The 25,525-nt window shown below is 31.5% G+C and overlaps 1 protein-coding gene across 1 annotated transcript; it reads left to right on the top strand.

The window, feature by feature from the left end:
* The first annotated feature begins 535 nt into the window (after window positions 1-535).
* Window positions 536-24,976, top strand: LOC135927094 (zinc finger CCCH domain-containing protein 13-like). Its single transcript, XM_065463031.1, has 18 exons — window positions 536-625; window positions 668-761; window positions 9,621-9,782; window positions 11,540-11,692; window positions 12,052-12,111; window positions 12,469-12,732; window positions 13,946-13,999; window positions 15,064-15,357; window positions 16,406-16,627; window positions 17,224-17,378; window positions 17,671-19,029; window positions 20,099-20,624; window positions 21,256-21,626; window positions 22,258-22,429; window positions 23,258-23,406; window positions 23,598-23,691; window positions 23,977-24,429; window positions 24,689-24,976. Coding segments are annotated over exons 1-18 (4,605 nt in total). The 5' UTR covers window positions 536-624; the 3' UTR covers window positions 24,711-24,976.
* The last annotated feature ends 549 nt before the right edge of the window (window positions 24,977-25,525 follow it).

Raw genomic sequence — 25,525 nt, 5'->3', positions numbered from 1 at the left:
GATTATCTATCATTAAGCAATGTATTGTTATGGAAAAACAAAAATAATCAATTTCTAGTGTATACATTAAAATCTTATTTGGTAGAAATAAAATAGAAAAATAAAATACTTTTTTTAGAAGGCAATCATTATATGAAAATCATTATCAATTAAAGAGGAGATTTTTAGGTCATTTTAAATAAGCCTATCGAGGTTTGGATGGCAGTAATATAATTAATAAAGAATACTAAATAGATGTGAAAATAATTTTATGAATCTTTTATATTCCTAATGTTTAACAGCGGAGAAACCTATTAAATGAATTAAAAAAAGGCCCCATTATTTTAAAATTAAAAAAAATAGAAAGTAAGGACTTTAAGTTAAAAGGGTTTTCACAAAAATAAAAGTTATGTATGAATACTATATATATATATTAAAACTTTAAAAAAAGTTAATCATGAATAAACTAAAAATCTATCAATATATTTTAGAGAAGTATTTCTTTTATTTTTATGAATAATAGGGTAATTAATATTTTTATCATATGTTAGGTTTATCAACTATCCCTTTAATGTGAAATTTAAATCGATATACAGTTTTTAAACTGTTATCAATTTCATCTAATTACTAGTGCAACCAACAACAAGTTTGGAATATTTAAACATTTAAATAGTTAATTTAAATTTAGTGCTCAAAATGGATCAAAGTGTTATTCACGAAGATTTCGATTTAGTGATTTTAAATGAATGCAGTCATGTTACCAATATATTAATAGATAAAGGGTATATATTTATTATTTATAACTAAAATTTGGGTGAATTAAATGGAAATAGGTGTTATAAAAAATATAACCATATATTTATGTTTTTGATTATATTTGACTGTTTATTATATTTTTTTTAAAATATCTGTTCTATTTTTTGTAATATGTAGTACAATGATATATTGGCAATAAATGTTTTTATTTTTAAAGTTTACTAGGTATTTATATCTAATTTTTTTAAATTTTTAGTTATCATTTTAGATATCACATAAATAAAATGGTACAAAAACTTTATTCATAAATTCTAAATTTTAAAGATTTGATAACAAAAAATTCAACCTTTTTTTTAGAAAAAAAATTAAATATATCCTGTCCTAACAATGACATGGCCTATGTAAAGTATATAAACTTTAAATTTTGTATCCAAAATTGTTTGTTGTCAATGGGCACCTTTTTAAATTTGTAGTTGTTCCAACTTTTTGAGGAACCTCACCTTGCACTGATAGTAATAAATATAAATGAGATAGTGTGTTGATTTCTATAATGAGATAGTGTTGCACTTGGCATGTGTACATTTTAAAAATAAATTTGATATATGATGAAATAAATAGAACAACTCATTCAAAATTTCCTAAATATATTCAAAAACTTTTTCTAAGAGAGGTCTTGTTCATTGTCTTCTAAGGGTAAGTTATTAATAGGGCATATTTTTTTAAAAAATTCTTTATTAACAAACGGATTTTATGGAAGTCAAATGAATTACTTGTAAAGGCAGCATTTGCAAATCTTCAATCAATCGTATTTTAATTTCTGGTTGATAATCTAATTTACAAAACATTGTTTTGTATTGAATTGAAATGTGGGTAATACCCATGTAGGTATTTGAGAATTTTGTCTTCTAAGGTAATTACTTTTGCCATTTTGATTAAGTTATTCATATTTGCACTTACTATAAATATTCCATTTTTTTTGATGACATTTTTTTTAGGATTAGGGGTCAGATTGATCACCAATAGTACAATTTGTTAATTTAGTTATTTCATTCTATCAGAGCTTGATGATAATTATGTGATATATGTCATCATAAAATTAATATTTTAGATCATTTGACCATATATAACTGGTCTAATATATCTTTGGCTATTTGACCATATTTGAGTGGACAGTTGACCAACTATTAATTATTTTAGCTCACATGTTTTTGTTTATGTCAAGTTATTTTCAAGCTTCAATTTTGCATTGGCTCCTAAAACTTTATATTGCAATTGTAAATATTTTATATTTCAGTACATGCTAACAATGACCAAATTTGAACTTTAGAATCCATTTATTACTAAAATTTTACCTTAAAGCAGGCACATAGCCAAGGAGATAGGCTTTTCTGGAATTCCAAAAACACCCTAACAGCTTTGAAGGTTCCATCGTGTTGGGCATGCTTTTTGTAGTTTTTTTTGTTGTTGCAGCACAAGAAGTCTTGAAAAGAGTTCAATTCAGCATATATCTAATGATAAATTAGATTCTTCAATTTTGTTCGATAGTTTTATTCGCAATCATTGCCCATCGGATAATGAAGATGAATAATTAGTTATCATAATTTTCTGGTACTATTTTTTGGGTTTATATTAAATTATATTACTTTTTTTATATCCATCAATGTTTAAGATTGAAAAAAAAAATAAAAAAACGTATAGAAAACATGCTTCAAATATTTGTATGGATAAAATAAAAATTACTAAGAAGAAATTTAAAATATAAAATAGAATTAAAATAGAATAGAATATAACTTGTATTTAGCGATTCATGAGACCTCTTATAATTTTTCAGAATTATTTTTGCTACAGTGGCAGCTGGCTAAGCGCCCGCTTTAGAAAGTCTTGGAACTTGGTTCTAAAAATTTTGGTAAAGGGGGTTCTAGTTCACAGATTTTAGTTTTATTTTCCGAGAGGAGTTTTAAAAAGTTATAGTTTCAAAAATTGTTACAGCAATAAAGAATAAACTTCAAATCTTTTCAAAAATAAATCGTACAAACATTTTTTTTTTTGACAGCAATTTATTTTGTCGCGAACTTTTGGACTCGATAGCGATTTGTAACCGTTTTTTTCCATAAATTTATTATTTTTTGAAATATACAAATTATAACCGGAAATTGATAATCGTAGAATAAGTATTTCCAAACATGCTTTATAATTCATTTCCGGTAAAGAATCATACGAAACTGGTCATATAGTGTTTGTTAAACCCTCTAACCTTGGCCAGCTCTTAAACGGCTTAGCCAAATTTTTATTCTAATAAAAAAAAAAATAAGTGTCAATCAATAAGATGAGGCTAAACTTAGACGTTTAAGTCAATTTTTTTAGGGGATAATCTTGACCACTCCTTATTATTGGAATTTGTCGATGTCAGGTGACTTAACATCACCACATGGTCTTCGAACTTTTTGTTCACGCAATATATAAACTGATATAAATTTTACCTATCATTATATAATATTTCATTAACTATTAATATATATATATATATAATTTAGTGATCTGCATCGGGCCTAATTTTTCAAGTCCAGCCCGGCCCGAAATTTTTTTTTATAAAGTTTTGCCCGGTCAGGTCCGGTCCGGCCCGAATTATTTAAATATAGAAATTAATTTTTATAATTAATCAAAATGAACGATATGTGTTATTTGGCGTCTACTTTCTCTATAATAAAATCGCCTATTTTTATTTTACATAAAAAAGTTCAACATTAAAATTGATAAATTTAGACATATTTTAAAAAATTTATAAGGCCAGACCCGACCCGGCCCGAATTTAATTAAAAAAATATTACCGGGTTCGGGCCGGATACGGGCCTGGTCTAATTTTGCAGATCTCTAATGTAATCATTTCCCAACAAATACTATATACTATTTTGGCTATCAAGATTCTCCTTCGAATTATAATAAATATATAAAAGGGATGACGAATAAATTTTTATACTCGAGAAAAACATATGCTTTGGGTAGCCGGCGTAATCGTACGATATTACAAAAGTATTTTTAAAAAAAAATGAAGACTGATGTCTGTCAATCAAAAAAGGGATCGATAATAATCTTTAAAAAACAGTTAGAATATCGAAAGGGTTAACACCTGTTCATGGACCATTTTAAAAATTGGAGTCAGGGGAACAAAAATTTGAAGGAATTAGGTTCGATAACTGATACCGGCTTAAAGGTTTGAGTTCTTGGATCCCTTGCTAGATTTGTTCCAGTTTCGAAGATTCTGATACTACGAACTCTGTTTAGGAAGAAAATACTTGTAGTTAGTTTTCCAAGTGAAAATTCTTGGTTATGTCTTTTTTTTAAGAAAAATGGATTAGGAAAAAAAAAATTTTTTTACCGAATCCTGTCATGACCGGAAATGGAAAATTTTAGTAAGGGTCCAAATCTAGTGGTCCGAGGATGGATAATCAATCACCCGCGGATCTAATATTAAAGCTGTGTCCTAGGGCGGCTTAATACTTATAGCCGTCTTTAAAGTATCAGCTAAATATTCAAAAAAAGCAAAAAAAAACAAAAAACAATCGAAAAAAACAACCAAAAATACGAGAATAAAATACGAAAAAATGGCAATGCCACCATAGGGTGTACTAGATCTAACACTTTATAACCTATACTAAAAATAACAATTTAGTATTCCAAATTAAGCCAACCTAAGACACAGCCTAACTGATTATACGATTCAAAAAATTCAACCAATAAGTTTGTTTTTTTAAAGGCCCATTGACACCCTCACTCAGAAATATTCTAGGTAATACTCCTTCTTTGTTTACTAGTAGTGGAAGTTCACCCACGTTTAGACAGAGACTTTGGAGGCGGCTTTGGAGAAGATTTTCGATCTTTCATCGGCTGAAGATTCAGTCCGTACCGCACAGATTTTATGACTCTGATGGTTTCCAAAATTTTAGGAAGAAAATGGGAAACGAGGGGTTCTGCTTCTTTTTGATTCCTGTTCTTAGAGTTGAATCTGACTTGAGGAGTTTCAGATTTTTTTTTTATTTAAAAAAAATTCTTAAAATAAATAAATCAAATTCCCCAGCTCTTTTTTGTGCTAAAATTGCTTCCGGAGCCAGTTCCTCGAAAATTTTGACATGATTTCCGGTAACTGGACATTTTAAAGGAATGGTTTCCCTTCCTGGATTTGTCCCGGCTCAGATGGTTCCGTTTTCCAAACTTTCCTTTATACTCGCACGAAACAAATATTTATAAAAAAAAAATTTTAAATCGTGCATTAGATATTTACTTACTTGACTGGTAGCATTTCAAACCCTAAAGAAAAAAAAAAGGAGGCAGGGGCACATTTAGCCCCACCACCCATTTCGATTCCGCTAAAAATTTGTATGAAGATTGATTAATCGCTAGCTTTTTATATTACCCGAGATATTTAAGGGGGGTTAAACGTGCCCCAAAAAAACATTTTTAATCTCTCTTTTTTTTTTCTTTCTTTCGAATTTTATATAATTAGTTATTAATTAAAAAAAAACTAAAGTAATTTAAATATTGAATTCGGAATATATGACCGAGATAACAGCTGATCCATATTTAAAGAGGTGGGGGTTGGGGGTGGATAAACAAAATTGAAATTAATGTCCAGTTTAAAGTTTTAAAACTTGTTAGATTTTTTTATCCCCTCTTCTAATCGTTTATTTTCTTCAATAATTTCGAAGAATCAACGCGAATAATAAAAAACAATGTTTTAAAAACATTTAAATTAAACAATAGTCATTATAATGGGTTATACAAAACAAGTGAAAAATGATGACCTCCATTTTTTTGGTTTGTTTCCCACCTATACCAAAAATAAATATTCGAATCGATTTAATTTTTAATTGATTGATCGATAATTCGAAACCCCGAAAAAAGGGTATGATTGACGTTTTTCTTTCCACCTTTTAACCCATCACGGGTAATTATTTAAAAGTTAAGCTAGTTTTCAAATTTTCGTTTTCCGATCTGGACTTTTGGCTTAAAGTCCTATCACCTAAAAATAGGGGAAGGTGGTCGAGAAGCGTGCGATTTTATGGCGGAATCATCCCATGGAAACCTGCTAAGGCCGGTAGAAATTCGGTGTTAAAGAGTAGCAAGCTACTTTTTCAATAGTAATTTTTACCGACACTGATAATTATGGCTATAGATTAACCCCTTTTTTAAAGGTGTGACACTTCTAAAATCGGTTAAACTCCGGGCTCCTACTCGAAACTTTGCGTCGAGCGGGCGTGAGCTTCTTAATAAATTCGAATCGATCCGAGCTCGGGCCTAAACGCATTCAATTTGCGGAACTTCAACTGTTTACTACTTCGAATTTAAGCAGCCATTTTTTAAAAAAAATTGTAAAAATAATAGCTAAAATGGCAACTCTCTATATTCCCTAAAAAAAAAAAATTAAATTAAAATTAGAAGAAAAGGTGATTCGTTATCGAGATTTTTACATTTCTTTCCCCAAAAATTTGTAATAATATGATAATAAAAAGGTTCTGGGGTAAAGAAATTTGATTTTCTCTCTATCGGAGATTAATTACTAAAGATTTATATTATATATATAGGTACCATTTGCGTGGGATTTATATATTCGGGACCGACCCGGCCCGGTTATATTTGATAAAATAAAAATCCGCTCCGGACTTGGACTCGCAGGTTCTCTGATATATATCAACCAATGGACGATTTACATATTTCTCGAAAATTAAAAAATATACGATTTCTTCGAAAAAAAAAAAATTACACACATACACAAAAAAAAAGAAGATATTAAATAAAATAAGAAGATAAATATTTATTTAATCCCTTATTTTTATTTTATTATTTTTACTTTTTTTTTTTTAATTTTTAACTCCTTTTTTTTTATTTTTTATTTATTTTTTGTATCTAAATAAAATATTTGTTAGCCCTCCCCCCCCCCCTACCTACCTACCTTTTTCCTTCATTTTGTTCCCTATTTTTTTTTAAAAAAAAAGATAATATTTATTTTTAAATTATTTCGAAAAAATATTTTTTGTGACGAAACTTTATTACAACAAGGTAAAATCAAAAAAATTACTTTTTTTTATGACTTAATTTAATATTTACGATTTAAAAAACTAAAAGTCGTCTAGCAATTTGTTCACGATTCCTAGAGGATAATATTGTTCAATAATCAGAGAGATTCTTTATTTAACCTATTTTTAAATAATTCCATCTAAAAATTACAATTCCTATTTTTTTATATAAAAAAAAACACATTTTCTTGTAGTTTGGCGAGCACCAAAATCTTATGATGCACAGGTAAATTTCATTTTTCATTTTATTAAAAATTTCATAATTTTGAGTAATATTTTTTTTAAAAAATGTATAAGATATTTATAAAATTGAAAATATTTTTTTTTTGTAAATCTTGGCCAATAACACATCTAAATTTATATATTATATTATATATATTTTCTAATATTTCGAAATATTTTCTGAAGTTTTTTCGGAATTCGGATTGTCAAATTCCGTTAGAATTAGCCTGAAAAGCCTTTTATAAGATAGCCCCTAATGAATTTTCCAAGAATTTTATTAAATAATAAATGAAAAATTAAATATTAATTTTTTTAAAATTTGTCATTTATGCCCAAAAGGTATATATTTTATAAACTATTATAAATGATACAAAAAATAAAGCATATTTTTTTCTTTCTTCTTACATACTATGAGAAAGTTTTTAAATAAAATTGTTTGTAGCGACTTATCTAACCCAACCCGGTTTTTATATATTTTGAAACCCGGCCGGGTTTTTAAGATTAATATCCGGGTTGGGCTTGCCGGAAGAACCGGTTTTTATTCTTATATATTTTCATATAAAACTGCCAATAATGGAGCGTTCATCCATTTTCCCTAAAATTTACTTTTAGCGTCAGCAAAATTTTTGTTGTTTTCTTTTTCATTTCTTTCTTTTCTATTTAATTTTATTTATTTATTTTTTTTATTAAAAAAAACTTTTACAGAAATAAATAAATAAGGTTCAGAGTATTCTGCAAAAAAAATTTTTATAAACAAACAAACCACCTAAGTGTTTATTTATTTTTTTTCTGATTGCAAAAATTGGGGATAATAATTATTATAATTAACAATAATATATTTCGGATACCCTTCGATTCGGCCGGTTACCCGGGCTTGGCCGAACCGCTTATTTCAAACATCGTTATGATCCTTAATATAATGGATGGATCATTTTAAACATTAGAAGTTTCGCGATATAGAGATGCTAAAATTTTTAAAACCCAGACCTGGTTGGAAATTCCGGTGCGAAGGTCGGAAAATGGAGATTATTTTTTCCGGTTTCCGGTATATTTTATAACCCAATTACGATTGGCCAATTTTTTTAACCTCTCAGCTGATGATATACATTTTTTTATTTGTCTTCTTGTATATTTAGGTTCTTGAATAAATCAAACGGGTTTGAAAAGTGTTGAAAAAAAATATATATATATATTCCATTTTATATCTGTTTTTTTTTATTATTTTTTTCGATCAACTAACCAACATATTTTATTAAGATCATTACATTCTACCTTTAGTATTATAGAACAGAGTTTTCGAACCCGGATAACCGATTCCGAATACGACTCGAAAGCCGCCGGATATTAGACTTGAACCGCTTCTGGCTCCGACCTCTGAATGATATGCGTAATCTTACTGAGAGTTTAATCATTTATAATTGAGGCTCTGCCTTGTCCCCCTATTATCGTTGAAGTTTTCGCCGATTCGATATTCACCCGAACCGATCCGATAATCGGTATCGGTTACTAGATCGATTTTTATGAGGCCAGGCGCACCTATTAATTTATATTCACGACATATTCACCTTCGGGGCCTACGCATCCCTCTTATACAGTCTAAACGTGTAATGTGTTTAATGAACACAAACGAAGGTATATAATTTTTTAGGTTTCCATTTATTTCGAATTAGATCAAAAAAAAGTGAGAAACATATTTATTTTATGATTTTACTTTTTATTGCTATTTTAAGCCATTATTTTTTTTTTCCAGCCAAAGTGAGAACGTAGAAAAATATTTATCTGAGCTGTTCTTTCCTTTCCTATATGTAATAAAAACAAACGCGAATCGTAAAATCGCAAAGAACGCGTTTTTTCTTCGAATAAAAATGTTTTGTTTTTTATATTAAATAATATTATTCTTTTTTTTTCATTCCGAATTCACGGATGATACGCTCCACGCTTTTTACTAAGGATGATATTCCATTTTCATGAACTTTTTTTTCCGCCGCGTTTTACTCATTGAAGCGCCGTAAGAATTTCGATAAATTAACTTAGAAAATAATATCGCAAAAATCGTCATTATGTTCAATTCTGATTATTATTTTTTTTTTTTAAAAAATGAAAATGAATAATAAATTATTTGTGATTTTAATTTTATCCAATCAGATACCGATACGTTATAAAAATAAGTCCTTAATTTTTCCAACTTTCCTAGTGGAACGAATATCGAAACGCATTCGATGTTTTTCGCCATTTTTTTACGCGGTTATTAATTTTCAAAAAAAAATGTTGTATCACGTGATTACATACACACCTAATAATATATAATTAACCCAGATATGTATAGTAACATTACATTTATATATTATGATACTAATTGGTAAACGATATGTGATATTTGATGCTTCCAAAATCAGATGTTACATTACATGATGGCGTCTTGTATAGTTAATAGATATAATAGAAAATGGGAACTACGGCTTATATCATAACTAATATAATTTTTTGTTGAATTTGGTATATGTAAGCAGTAATGTCGTTTCCTAAAATAGAAAATAGTGAAAGAAATAAATAAATATTATTTTTCTAAAAAAAAATAAATAAAAAAAATAGGATAAGTGAAACGGAAATTGACCAGAAGGTCAAAATGTTTAGGGAAATGCTCATGAACTCTTTCGGAAACGCGACCGGAAGTGAGAAAGAAGTTGCTCAAAAAGACGGGACTTATTTGGAGAGTGGGCGGGAGGAACGCGTCGAATCCAAACAAAAACCAAAGTAATTTAATATTTACTTGGCAAACATGTTGGGTTTTTATTCATATTTTAACACTTTGAAATTCTCAACTTTTTCTAAATCAATAAAATAATTATTTTTTTTTAAAAAATATATATACATATATAAAATTATTTATTTATTTAGTCTACAGGTAGAGATGTAAAAATTTTTTTTATTATAAGAGATAATGATTCCAATTGGCACTGGAAGAGGCGCAAAAAAAAAATACGAATATATAATATTAGTAGTAGAGTTTAAAAAATATTAACGTTTAATAATAATTATTGTAGAGATTCGCAAAAGTCGACCCGGCCCGGCATGAAGCCCGTTCGGGCCGGGCCTAATATTTTTTTCTAAAAAATTCGGGTTCGGTCGTGTCGGGCCTCAGAAATTTTTTTTTAAAATATCTCTAAATTTTATCAATTTTATGTTGAATTACTTATGTAAAATAAAAATATTGAGACGCCATATAAGATATATCTTTTATTTTGAGTAGTTATAAAAAAATTAATTTCTATATTTAAATAAATTCGGGCCGGGCTGGTAAATTTTTTTTAAAAAAAGGCTTGAAAATTACTAAATTATTGTTCCCAATTCTATCCCGCCAAATCCATTTGTAAAGAAAGGATATCCAATCAAAAACTTAAGATGATTTTTCGAAATGATATAAGAATTTGGCTGAAATCCGGAATGAAAAGTTAAAATCTCTCGCCCAAAAAAATGGAGTGATAAAAGGTTATTCGTGTAAAATATTATTGCCATCTGTTTTTTTAATATATAATAATTATCGGAGATCTGCAGAGTTACCATTTTCACGGCTCGGTCCGGCCCATGTACCCTGGCCGAGCTTAGGGCTGGGCCTGCAGGTTTCTCATAATTATATTATGGTGTTCAAATAAAATCTTCTATAGGCGTTGTTGTAATCGCTAAAAATTTAACGTACAAGTCGGTGACGTTAAATTAGATCTCGAGACTTCTAAGGGTTTTAAAAATAAAAGTTCCAGGAGTATTTAAAGTGATATTCGTGTTATACCTTCTATTACGCTTAAAAACGGTGCACTAAAAAAGTAACCTCATTTCTAATCTTTTTTTGGGGGGGGGGGGGGGGGAAGGAGCTTGGAAAGTAATGGGTAAAAGTTTTCATTCTATCCGAAAAGTAACGCTAAAATAACGATTGTTTTTACCTTTTTTGGGGGGGAGTATTTAACCGCACTGGTTAGAGTGTTGTTTAAACGGCTCGATTTGAGCCGATTTTTAAAAACGGCTAACTCGACATTTTATCTAGAAAAATATGAGTCAAGCCTGAAGATTTTGCTCATAGATGGCTCAAAGGTCTAGATATCTATTAGCAAAATCTGGAGCCTTGGACAACATTTCTTTAGGCTAAAACATTGAGTCAGCTGTTTTTAAAAGTCGACTCAAAATTAGCCGTTTAACAACACTACGTGGTTAGAACCAAAGTTTAACAAAAATAAATAATATTTAGTCCCGTTTCGAAGGCCCAATATTTTATTCTTTAGGCTATGTCCCAAATCTTGGTTTTAAAAAATTCGTAAAAATATTTAAAAATATTTATTTATTTTTTAGAAATTAGAAGTATCTTTTTAGGACACGTTTTTAATTTGTTATATTTAAAAATAGGCTTATAGTTTAAAGTTTCAAAAAATTCGCGAAATTTAGTTTTCGATATTTAGGACAACAACAAAGAAAAAAAAACCTAGATTTTATTTTGAATTGTTTACAAAAAATAAAAATAGGAAAAAACATTCCAAAAAGCTCCGCGAAAACAAACCTGTCAATCATTCCACTACGCCCACGCTCGAAATATCTAACCATTTTGATAACGCGCTAGAAGTCATCAAAAATGACGGCAAAGCCGTCAAGAAATTCAAAGAAATCCCCCTTACCCAGTAAATTATATATTTTATTAATTATATTTTTTTTTGAAATTATTAAATTTTTTTGTAAAGGTTATTTTATTAATTATTATCGACATTTTATTTAACCAAAAAAAATATTCGCCAGAAATTCCAGGATATTATAAAAAAAAATCAGGTATTTTGGTGACCCATTTTTGATTATAGATATTTTTTTTATAAATATTCTTTCGTATATCTTTATATAAAAAAAAACAAGACTTCAAAAGTTTATATATATTCACAAGAACAAACAAATAAATAATACTCTTTTATTTACAAACAATAAATAATAATAAACAACATTATTTATTTACGAAATCAAAAATAATAATAATAAAATAAATAAATAGGTGTAAGATGGATGCCATTCTTCCACCAAATCAACTCACAAAGAACACTGCTATTGAAAAGTTGCTAAATTTTATATTTTTTTTTATATTAAAATAAAATAAATATTTTAAAATATAACAGACCTTATTGGCTTTTTGACGATTTCAAATTTATCAAATGTCATTTTAAATATACTTATATTTTTCTTTCTTGTGATCTATAGAGGGAATATTAATTATTATAAGATAAGATATTACATTTTTTTAAAAGGTACGTTATAAAATATTATTAATGTATATCCAATATATATATGTATATAATTTCTGACCTATGGAGAGAGTCAACAAAAAAAACATATTAATTATCTATAAATTTAAACAAAAAAAAAATTTCTTTCTTTCTTTCTTACTCCTTTTCCACGTCGTTAAAAATATTAGCAAAGCATCAAAAAAAATCTTACATTCTACGGCCCTTCAAAATGGCCTTTCAATTTCTACGGAAGATTTGGGGCTAGTTGACCCCAGGTCTAGAAACGGGACCAAGAAAGGGTCACGAGAGATCAGTACTACCACCGCGTTAGATCAGAAGGTAGTAATCAAACGCGAGAAGAAAACGCGCAAGCGCGCCTCTTCGACCGAGATGAGTGAAGGTGCCGGTGTCGACGATGTTGACATTGACATTGACACCCAGACATTGCTCAAGTTTATTTCTTTTACATATATAATATTTATTGGTATAATAATGTGTAATAATAATTCCTATTATTTTAATGTAAGATAATAAACTCACGACTTTATTACACAATATTATAAGTTGTTAAGCGTTGTCATTTTATTTTTTTATGCGATGGTAATTATTATAATTAGTGTTACGATTTCGGTTTAAAATCGGGCTAGGCTAAAACCGGGAGGTAATTCTGCTGATGATTGCTTAGCCGGGTTTTGAGACGGTTCAAAACTGAACCGACTTAAATGAAAAGGTTATTTCTCAAGGCTTATAGATAATGAAATTATTCCATTTCATATAAGCATACATTACGAATGGTTGAATGAGAAATTAAAATCTTCCATAATTTTTTTGTCGTTTATATTTCGCTCGTTTATTTTGCAGATTCAAAAAAAACAAGGAAACATTTTTTATATAAATATATTCTTGTTTTTTTATGTTTTTTTTTTAAAAATCACAAACGAAAAATTTATAAAAATATATATTCTGATTTATCAAAGCGGCTTTGAACAGGGTAAGAGTTTTGTAATCATGGGTAAAAAAAACACAAATATGTTTTTTATGTTTTATATTTATATAATATAGAATAAATTTGTTTTTTTTTACGAATTTACTAAATATTAAAAAAATTTAGCGTCTTGAATTATAAAAAGTAAAGTAATATTAATATTATTATTATTATTGTAATAATTAATCGAGAATTGGTGAAAAAATATTTAATAACTACATGAAAGTTTATCAATAAATAATTCTTAGCTATACATTGTATATTCCCGGAATTTTATAAATAATTATATATATCTAAGATTATCTAGTCGTAAGTGAAAATCCCATCCCATCACCCCCATTTCCCACAAGATATCCCGGAAATACAACATCTATCCATTTCTTTCCAAAATATTCTTAAAATATTTTGTCATATATTCTTACTTCCATCTTAACTTATACATTGTATATTACCTAGGATTTATAAATTTACTGCCTGATATCTAGTCGTAAGTTTAACCCTAACCCCCCCCCCCCCCCATAATATCCCGGAAATACATCTATCCTTTTCTTTCTCTTTTCTTTCCAAAAATATTTCGTAACAAATTTTGAAATAGCATTTTTTTTTAATCAAATATATTCCGATTTCCAAAGATATAATTTTCCCTTTTTTTTTGTTTATATTCAAAATAAAATATTCAGTGATAAGGTATCATCAAACAGAGATAGGATCTACGAAAAACACGCCCATAAAAGGTTGAATATTTTTTTCTTTTTTTTGACTTTAAATTCTAACGATATTTATACTAAACTTAGACTGACCATTAATTTTATTTAAAAGTTCTGTGAAAATTTGATAAAAAATGAATCTACCAGGTGACAACGCCATTTTTAAGACCTCGCACAATATCTACAAATAAAAAAACATAAAAAACAACAGTCGTTATAATTATAAAATTTCGGTTCTTTTTATAGTTTTTTTTTGGAACAAAGTAATCACGTGATATTCACTGCTAATTTTATTGGTCAACAAAACAAAATGTTGTTATAATTATAAAATATCGTCCCTTTTATAGTTTTTTTTGGAACAAAGTAATCACGTGATATACACTGCTAATTTTATTGGCTAACAAAATGTATATCTACATTTTTAAAAAAAACATAAAAAACAAACAGTTGTTATAATTATAAAATCTCGTCCCTATGTATAGTTTTTTTTGGACATAAATCACGTGATATACACTGCTAATTTTATTGACCCACAAAACGTATATATCTACAATAAATAACATAAAAAACTAACACTTGTTATAATTATAAAATCTCGTTCCTTTTATCGTTTTTTGGGACAAGTAAATCACGTGATATATAAAATCAGGCGATTATTTGTAAATACGATAAATATTAAAAAAAATAATTTCTATATATTTTACGACGAGTAAGCAAAATTAATTTTAAGATAATAATGTAACAAAGTCTTGTTATACATGGACAGTCGCGGTCAAATGTCGCTCTAATAGACGGAAAGTAGAATTTCATCGAAATGCCAATCACATTTCTTCTAAATAAATTTCGATGGCGAACTTAAGTATTTACGCTTTTTTTTATTCTCGGTCTAGGTTAGTATTAATATCAAGTGATATTATTCATAATAATATGATCTTGATAAAATCTTATTTTTGACGAAATATTTTAAAATTTTTTTTATATACAGAAAATTATCTTGTTCCAAGTAACAAAAAAAATAAATAAATTCAATTTTCGTATTATTTTTTGCTGACTTAATTTTTCAAATCTTCTTATTTTAAATTTGTTTACAGAAAAAATTCCGCGAAGAACAAAGAGGCCTCTAAGAGCGTCTCGCGTACCTCGGAGATAATAAAACCCGCTAAGGATAAAGTAGTAAAAGTTCTGACAGAGCAACCCGCACCCCAAGCCCGTAAATCTTCGTCCTCTAAGATTCACTCCTCTTCAAAAAATGGTGGTAGTCAACTCTCCGAAGGCAAGAATATGCGGAAGCCAATCAAATCTGTTTATCCGGATGATAGGGAGGCTCTCCGAAATTTATTCGTAGATCTGTTGATGGAAGGGCAAGCCTCGCCCACGCGCTTAAGGTAATTTTATGATAGAGTACACTATTTATACTTGGAGTGCGCACAATCGTAATTTGAAAAATAGTCCGATCTCTACCGAAAACATTTTTATATATTTTTTTTCGAATCAAAGTCGGATCTCATTCACCACGCATTCACAGTTGGTGCGATATCGCGGTAAAGTTTGCTAAAAAATTAATGTAAAATATTTTTATCAAAAATTCGCGCCAACTTTCAATGGCAGGGTAAAGCCCTTTATTTTTGGCAGGTTTTGAAGATGCCAACTCTCCGAATATATTATAGATAGGTAATAAGATTTTAGGCTGATGATTGACAATCAGTTGGGTGGCATGCCATTTTTGTTTTCCCGTATAAACAATTTACACAAAAATATGAAAAACAAAAATGGCGTCTCACCCAGCTGGCTTCTAAATGTATTTTAATGAAGGAATCATTAAATGGCCACTTATCTTGCCCTTGATGGTTCTATCCACCTTTTAGGTCTTTTTTTTTAAATAAAAATTCTACAAATATACCCCTGATGGCATTTTTATCTTAAAAATTAATTTAAATAAAAGTGGAGTTAGAACCCTATAATAATAAATGATAAAAATGGCAAAATATATTTTGAGGTTTTCTGGGGACGGATTCTTATAGGATTTCGCGATTGTGTGATTTTCATAAAGCTAGAATAAGAACCCTCGAAACCGAGAAAAAAATTTATCAAAGCCCTTTCTTTTCAAATTTATAAACCGGAAATGGTTCTACCAAAAAACCCATTCATACATGTAATTAGAACCGGAAATTCTCGGAATCTAAGAACTGAAGAACCATAACTATAACCTTTTAAAAATAATTTTAAGGGGCCAAAAATAGAGCTACATTTTTTTTTAAATAAAAATAATATTTAAAACCGCCGCCATTTAAATTCGGTTTAAAACTCATCCGGGTTTGGACCGACAATGCAACCCGTCTACTCTTCTTAAAATTTTTTCCTAGAGCGGTTTAAACCCGGGACCGCTGATATCTTCGCGAATCGCAGATAAAAACGTTATACATATATATATAGTCCCAGTGAAAACAGCGACGATGCTTCCACCGAATCCGAGTCGGAAGAAAAATCTTCCAGCGACGAGGCGGACGAAGATGATTCGGCGAAAGTTTCTTTACTCAAACAACTGATGCTCTCCTTCGCCCAATCCTCCTCCAAAAAAACTAAGAAACGCGATAAAGAAAGCGGTAAGAAATCTAAAGGGACAACCTCGGCGATAACGTCCTCTCTGCCCGAAAGGTTTTAAACAAAAAATTAATAGTACTGTAACTTATTTTGTGCACTTTTTATGGGCACGGCCCCTTTGGGTCTTTTCTAAATAAGCCGTTGCAAATACTTTTGAAATAACGATCGCAAAATTATATTTCTTCCAGACTTTTTAGGAAAAACACCCTACCCAAATGGTCCCTTACAAATATAGTTGGATGACGGCAAAATGTCGGCTAACTCAATCTTCGGACACCTGCTGGAGTGAATCCGTTATACCCCCCCCCCTCTCCAAAGCCAAAATAAGAGTTTTGGGATAAAAACTCTTGATTTAGCATATTTCTTTTAGCCGGCTGAAAATTGGCTTAAACGGCTAAAACAAAAATATAGTAACCCTGTATTCGTAGCGGCGCGATTGCGATCGCGATTTAATAGCTGATCAATTTTTAAAATCTGTTTATGGGGATCAATTTTTATTTATTAATATTAATTACTACGAATTCAAGGTAAATTACCCAAAACAAAACTAAACTCACAAAAATGTAAAATATTATAAATCGATTTTGGCGAAAAACATTAAAAAATATTTCCATTTTAAAACTCGTAAATAATAAAAAAAAAATTCTTAGGCGATCCAAACATTCCAGGAAAAGACAAGAACGACCTTCAGACATAGAAACGGTCTTGAAGGCTTATTTAAACGATATCCAAAAGGCGGCCGAAACGAAGGACGGAAAGCCTAAAAGGGATGATCGCGACCATAAAACTAGACGCGGAAAAAAAGGTTTTCTAATATTTATTTTTTTTGGTTTTTATGGGTAGGGGAGGGGGGAGGCAGGTTCTTATCTTGTTAACCTTAATCTATAAACGAAAAAAAACTACAGTAAGCCCTCAAAACTTTGGAGAGTCATATTTAATAAAGATTTTTTTTATTTGGATATGGTTGCAAATTCCTATATAGAATTTTCTTTATGATCTCTCCTTTTCGTTGAAAAGCTAGCGAAGCCGTTGGGACGAGGGTAGGAGTTAATAAGAATATATTAAATTTTCAACCAATCATTTATATAAATTTAAAGGTAAGAAAATTGTCAAGGACGCTATCGACCACGACCAAACGATGGTATTGGAACAGCTCGAGGGAAAAGCTCCGACTCGTTCTTCAAAACCCGAAAAATATTCAAAATCCGATAAAGCGGATTTGAAAAAACTCGGTTACGTTAAAAAAAATCGACTTCGAGACGTTACGGAAAACGACGTCCCGGTAAGCTGGGATATGGAAGAAAACAACTATGATCAAGATGAAGAAAAAGAGGAAAATGATTTGAGCCAAGATGACTCTCCACTTAGCTCGAAGCGAGCGAATGAGCAAAGTTCGGAACGCGACTTAAAAAGCGTGAAACGCGGCACGGAGGAAAGCGAAGAAGACGAGGACGAAGCCCCCAAAGATGAAGATACCCGCGGTAGTTGGACGAAAATTCAGGATAGCGATAAGATTGCTTATCAAAGTATCAAAGAAGGTACCTACGATAAAATGGCTAGCCATGACGAACAGTCTTCGCCATCCGGCGGTGACCCCTCGGATCGCGAAAATTACAAAAATGGTGACGATAATGATGCGACGAATCACGAAAATGGGTTTGATAGCGAACCAGAACCCGGCCATAACACCGAAACGCTCTCGACATATAACGACCGCGTCTTCCCTTCGCCCGAAAAACTCGTGGTCCCTAAGAAACGGCACGATGATTACATTAAGCGTCGGCTGCTAGAGCTGCACGAGGAGCGGGAAGAACTGAAGGTGGCCAAAGACAGGGCCGCCAGGCGGGAAAGAATATTAGAGAGGCGCATAGCGATCGACAAGGAGATCGCAATAAAACAAAGAGAAAAGAGGAGGGCCAACGAAAAGAAAAGATCCGATGATAGAGTGCATAGGGGAAGTAGAAGTAGAGGGCACGGTGGCGCGTCTGGCCGAAGAAGTCCCCACGCGGATAGGCGCAAAAGGGAGAGATACGTCGAGAGGTCGAGGAGTCGCCGCAGTTCCAATAGGAAATTCAAGGGAAGATCGAGAAAGAGCCCCGATAAGGATTCCGGCAGCAGCGGCAGTTCCAGCGAGAGTTCCAAAAATTCGGGGAACGGGCGAGCATCCAAAAGTTCTACCGGGGAAAGTAGTGCCAAAGGTAGCGGCTCCCCCAAAAAATCCGTCACCAATGGCAGCGGAGGGGATTCTCCTGTCATTGTTAACAACAAATTGAACGCGCACCAGGATTTTCGGCATCGCCGGCGGGGTAGTCCCCACAGGGCTTCTTCCAATTATAAGAGGCCCGGAAAGAAGCGCGAGGGGACGGATAATTCTATAGATACTCATAAAACCGGTTCGATTAAAGACGGGTCCGAAATCCGGGTTATCCGTCAAGTTTCGAAGCTTGGTAATAAAGGTTTCTAAAAAAAAAATTTTATAAATTTAAAATTTCATTAAAATTTGTGAAAGTTTTTGAACTTTTATAATTTTTTTAAAAATGGTTTTGGTCATAGCCTCAAAAAGAATTTAGTTACCCATTTCTAACTATCCATAAAGTTATTTATTTTTTAAGCTCCTTCTTCCTTCAGTAATCTGTTTTCCATTTTAGCGTTATTCGTGCATTCCATCTTATTTCATATTATTCTGGCGAATGCTGGTTTATGCCATTGGTCTGTCTCCCTCTCTGCCATAGATTGAGCTGTTTAGGCCCGGCCAGTAACAGCCCACCCGAAAATTAGACTCACAAAAGTAATTCCGACCCCGGACGGATGGGTGTCCGGGGGATCGGATTGGATCCTGCAGATCCTTACCCTACCGTAGCTTTTCCGATCACTTCTAAACTATTAACCTTGCTTCTCGCATAGGCTTCAGGGCTCCTCGTTAAACAAAAATTTGAGAGAAAAATGAATGCCGATTAGATTTTTATAATCGCGTATAACTTTAAAGGCCTACCATTTAGGCTAATATAAAGCAAATAAAATGGCGCTTCCTAGCTCAGTTATATCACGAGGTATCTAAAAAAAATAAAAGGAATGCATTTTCGCCCAAAATGCCCCATGTTTTTCTGCATTCAGAGGCCCCATAAACACTCATTCCGATGTTTGGGGTTGGAGTCTAAAATCTGTATTTTTTTTCTTCATTCTTAATTATTTGATGAAGTGGTTCGGTTTAAAAACCGTCTTTTTTATGTTGTTGATTTAGTCACAATTTCGACATATTCATATTTTTCGTAAATCTCCGCTCGATTTTTTGATAAACCGCTAACCTGATATTTTAGCCCAAAAATATTAGGCAAGCTTGGAGATTTGCCTCATAGATGGTAGAGAGGTTTGGATATCTATTAACGAAATTTCGAGGCTTGCTTGAGAGGGGTTTAACAACACTTAGGATTTATTGATAATTATTTAAACTCTGGGACAAATAGCTAAAATCTTATATATATGTATATATACATACATACATATCGTTGCTACTGTTTCTTATAGCTAAAAAACCCCAAAAACGTTCTACAACCATAGATGAGAGCTATTACATCGATCAGGACGAAAGTCAACACCGGAACGACGACAAGGAACCAGACACGGAAGAGGACGGTAAACTTAGGAATCGATCGCTATCTATCGACGCGTGGAATTTTAACGGCGCGGCGTTATCTAATAATGTTGCTCTGAATGATAATCGCGAATCCCTCAATCCGGTAAACGACGTGAACGATATCGGGGGCAAGACTCCCAAACGCTCGCGGAAAAAGTCACCTTCGCGAAACGGGAAAGTGCCCGCCACCGGTGACGTATTACTGGAAGAGGAGGTGTCCAAGGCAAATGGATTATCTGAGAAGGTGATTGTAAGTCCTGCCAAGTACCTTAAATCCGCGAGAAATCGTAAAGATAAGCGTAAATCGAGCAGAAAGGAAAATGAAAAACCAGATGTTAAAAATGGAATAGCCCCGGAGGAAAATTTGGAAGATTACGAAGATACTCCCGAACACAACGACGCCTCCCTGCCCTTAACGTATTTATTATTTTATATTTCGATCTTCTGTTTTAAAGCTGTGCCGATATACTCGACCCAATATTTTCCGATATTCTTTCACAACCGACCGGTTATTAGATCGGATTTCGGATAATATCCGTAAATATCGGATCGGTAGATTTGCCAACAACCTTAGTTCTAATTTTTAAAGAGTCGCAATTGTTCAGTTATGCCGTGGGGCGGAACTCAGCGATTTTTTTGACCCTATACCATATCCAAAACACGTATATTATGTTACAGGTCAGTCAGTCAGTTCGCGTATCGCATTTTAAATATGTATAATATCCTTGCAAAAAATTTAAATCATCAGAATATTCAAATATAAAAGAAATAACAAATTTCATATAATAATAAATTTTAAAAATATAATCAAAGTCATTTTTATGGATAATCTTTCGTCGAATTCATGTTGAGTGACAAGATCAGTTTCATTGACTGTCATCTAGAAAAACCTTGTAAATTTGATATGTCAAAATACTTTTAAACAATTTTTTTTTAACTAAGCCTGCTAATTAATATTTGAAACTCGCCTCCCCCCCCCCTTCACATTACGTTTATAGTTAAATATGATTTCTTTAATTTGCCTCCAATTTATCTTAATTCAAAAAAGCTTTCGCTTCAAGCCTATCACTTTTTCCAAAGACCGTTACAAATCGCTTCCCAAATCGCGCCGTCAAAATAAACCGCCCGTGCTTACCCAAGCCGAATTGGAAGAAAGGAATTTGTTGAAGAAGGCCTTGCTCGAGCAAGCGCTCAAACACGCTACCGCGAAGGATAGCGGCGATGTTGGAAGGACTAGCCCCGCCGACAAAATTGAGCCCGATATAACCGGTTCAAATGTTAATGAGGAAACGGTGGCCGATGAAACGCCCGTCGAACAAGTCGGTCAAATATCCGAAACCCTAACCGGTTCCAACTTTGACATAGACGAGAGACGCGAGTTGGCGCGTCTCATTACGCTAAGAACGACCATCTCAGCTGGTAATCCAGAAATTAAAACATTAACAAATTTTGTTTTTTATTTGATACGTCCGAAATTTTCGAGAGCTCTTTCGAGATGCAACCTTACTTTTTACCAGATACAAAGGCTGTATCGTCCGATACTATTTAACTATTTTTTCAAGACGGTAGTGACTGGGACATTTAATATTAATGAATAAGCGATGCCATCCCATATTTTTATTATAAAATACGAAAAAAAAGTTTGTGGTTTTCTGAATAGCGTCTGTGGCCTAGTTCATGAGTACCTATGTCACCTGACATGGTCTCCAAATCCGCTTTAAGCCGCGTCACCTGACACATGGTTCAAAATCAGCTTAAGCTATGTCACCTCACATGGTTCATACAAATCCGCTTAAGCTATGTCACCTGACATGGTTCAAAATCCGCTTAAGCTATGTCACCCGACATGGTTTAAAAATCCGCTTAAGCCAAATATGTATCGAAAGCGACGGCACGATACCGTTACTTTTTACTAAAATAAAAGTGTGGATCATATTTGCAATTCAATTCTTCCCACTTAAATTATTCCTGAAAGAAAGAAAGAAAGAAAAAAAATGATAAAATTTTCAATAATAATTTTTTTTTTAAAAAAAAAATGTTTACATGTCAGATATAAAAATGAGTGAACGCGAATCCGAGTCCTACGAAACACGTTCGCCTCCGTCTAGTAAGATAACTTGCAAGCCGGAGCTTTTGGATCGGGAGGAGGAAGATTCTGAAAGCCAGCCCAAGGCTCTGTCTACAGAGGATTTAAATGAACAAGAAAATATTTTAGAAAATGGGTATAAAAAAATATATTAAAAAAATCAAACCTTTTTTATACCAATATTTTTTTTTCTCTTTTGTTGAACATTTTTTTATTATCAAAAAAAAAATTCATTATTTTGGGTTGGTAAATTTATCAAAATGGGCATTATTGGCAATATTTTATAAAATATTGAACAGTTAGAGGTAAATAAAGTTTTGAATTGTAAAACTAAAATTGTTCGGTACTTATTTGAAAATTTGTTTTAGTTTGTATTTATTATTTTAAAAAAAAATCTTTTTATTGTTAAGCTAACAATGATATCGAATATGAAATGATTAAGTGAAATTTAGTAAAATAATCAAAAATGTTATTATGGGAATAATTTGCAGTTTTTATTTGTGCATCGAAAATAGAAAATGATTTTTATAAGTCTAAAATATTTTAATTAAAAACTTGCATGTTATTTGTAACAAACAAGACCCTTTTTTATATACTTCTGCCTTTGGAGCCTTTTTAAAAAAAAGTATAGCGGTTCAAAAATTGAAAGTAACTAGTTTTGATCAAAACGCCTTAAGGTTTAACAGAATTTTCTCCGGCACGCGCGCCGACATTTAGCCATTACCAAACTATACTCGAGATACATAAAGTGATGAGTAGTGTTGTTAAAGGGGTTGGTTTTGTAAACCGGTCAGGACTCCGGGTCTGTGCTCAGAGAAGGCCTGAGCCCAACATTGGGTAGAAAATTTTACGACTTAAAAACACTCGTTATGACAAGTGTATAATATCTCAATCTAAAACACGAATCGTATATAATAACCATCAATTTCGATTTATTTTAAAAAAAATAAAAATAATCTATTAGCAATCTAGACGATCAGGCTGATGACTGTTGTGTCTTGGAAATTACCAAGGAAGAAGCTTCTACCATTCTCGAAGAAAAAGATTTGAGATCACCTAGTTACGTTATAGATGACGACGCGGGGGCGGAAAATGTCGAGAAAGAAGACGAAAGTAAATTATAACCAATCTTAATCTCTCTCTCTCTCTCTCGTTTTAAGCATTTCGCTAGCCATTTGTAAGGTCGATTGTTGATAGTTTAGTAGTGAGTATGCGCTAACGGGAATATGAGGATTTTTAAAAGTTATCATTCAAAATCAAACACGAATGAATGAATAATTTATGATTCACTTATAAAAAAAAAGATTTCGAGAAAGATGTCTCAGCATCCCGGTCCAGATCGCTATCTAACTCATCCACAAAAAGTTCAAAATCTTCAGCTAGCTCCGAGCAGGAAAAGTTATATTTTATTTATCAGGGGGGGGGGGGGGGGGGTTCTTTGGTTCGTAGTTTTACCGGTTTTCCATATTCGAACACTTAAACCGGTTTTAGAATAACAACGATATATTTACATATAAATTAGTAGTAGGTTTTTTTGTTAAACCTTGGACCTGATTGCTTAAGATCTTTTAAGGGGGGGAAGGGGTATTTTTTCTGTTCTTAGGGTTGAGCCCAGACTCTGTATCAAATGATAACCTTAAATTAACCTCTTAGATATATATTTTCCTCAAAAAAAATAAATAGGACGACGAGCGAAAAATCGGACCGCGATGTTTCTCGCTCTTCCGGCAGTTCGCGCCACAGCAAAACTCGTTCACCCAGTGCCTCTTCCGCGAGAAGCGATTCCAGGAGTTACTATTCTAGGAGTTCCTCCAAATCATCGAAATACTCTGATCGCCACGTTAACGGCGACGCCTGTTCCACTTGCTGCGGAAGTTCTTGCGGCTCTTCTTGCAGCGGTTCCTGTAGCAGCGGAGATGATCGTGGTCGTCATTATGGGAGCAAAAAATCTGGCGGGAGAAAGCGAAAAGGTAGCTACCGAAGTAGCGTAAGCCCGAGGGGTAGAAAGAGTAAAAGAAGGAGGAAAAGCGGTAAGAAAAAGCGGAGAAGGAGAGGTGGTAGCTATAGCGATAGCAGCGGATCTTCCTATTCTTCCTCCAGCTCCCCGTCTTACACGGTGGGAAGGCGGATCACTAGGTTTTATTTTATTTTTATATTCGCTTTTTCTTAATCTAATTCATTTATCTTTTTTGTTTTTAAGACTGAGTGATAACTTTAATTAAGCTTAATTGAATTTAATAAGTATTTGAACGGCGTCTTAGTTGTTCTTAATTCTGAATATGATTCTGTATTTTCGTTCTAGTTGGAATGGTTTAGGATATGCTATTTACGCATTATCAGCAAGCTATTAGTATAATTAATTATTATTATATTTTTTAAAACACACATTTTTTAGAGCCCGAAGTAAAAGTTCGTAAAGTCGAATGTCTTTTATATGTTTCGCGATTGTCAAATTAATTCCGTTGTCGTTTAATGTATTTATATTGTACCAAAAAAATAATTTTAAATATTTAATTTGTACATTTATTAGTCATATTTGTAAAAAAAAAAAAAAATTAGATATCTTATAAGTTTGACGATTTGCATGTATATTTTCTAAGTATCAATTAATTTTTTATATATATTATTTACATACATATATATATATACCAGTATCATCACTTCTTGGTGCTTTCTAACCTTAGTCGCAATTTTAAAACATTCTTAATTAGCCAAATATTAAATGGAATCCTTTATATATATATTTTTTTTTACAAATGGGATGTGATTTTACAAATGCTTTTTATTTACATTATTTATATTTTTAAAAATTTGGGATATCAAAATAAAAGTAAATTTATATTTTTTTTTATCGTGCCGTATATAATATATTTATTTATGTAGTTAATATCGTTAGTTTGTTTTTTTTTGCATGGCATTTTAGCATTGATCGGTAAAAGCTTTTTAAAGGGCAGAATTTGTGGAAATTGGAGACTTTTTAATAGGATTTTAGTTCTGAAAATTTTTCTAAAGATAGCGTTTCTGGAAAGACTCTTATTTAGACTTGCTGTTCCCTACCTTTTTCTTTAAAAATTTTGTTAGTGTGTATATATATATAATAATAATATATTTGTTGGATATTTTTATTTTGTTTTTTTTAAACCGTTTTCTATATTAATTCGTTATCCCTAATTTTTTGTTTTTAAACAAAAAAATACAATTTTTGTTTTTTAACGAAAAAAACAATTTTTTG

This window comes from Gordionus sp. m RMFG-2023, chromosome 3 (assembly GCF_954871325.1).
Source record: "Gordionus sp. m RMFG-2023 chromosome 3, tfGorSpeb1-WG-v2, whole genome shotgun sequence".
NCBI classification, from domain to species: Eukaryota; Metazoa; Nematomorpha; class Gordioida; order Chordodea; family Parachordodidae; genus Gordionus; species Gordionus sp. m RMFG-2023.
This window is presented reverse-complemented; position numbering and strand designations above follow the sequence as displayed.

Coding starts and splice junctions, on each gene's coding strand:
- LOC135927094 (XM_065463031.1), top strand. Junction 22,430..23,257: donor GAAAATATTTTAGAAAATGG/GTATAAAAAAAT, acceptor ATAATCTATTAG/CAATCTAGACGATCAGGCTG. Junction 23,692..23,976: donor GCTAGCTCCGAGCAGGAAAA/GTTATATTTTAT, acceptor AAAAATAAATAG/GACGACGAGCGAAAAATCGG.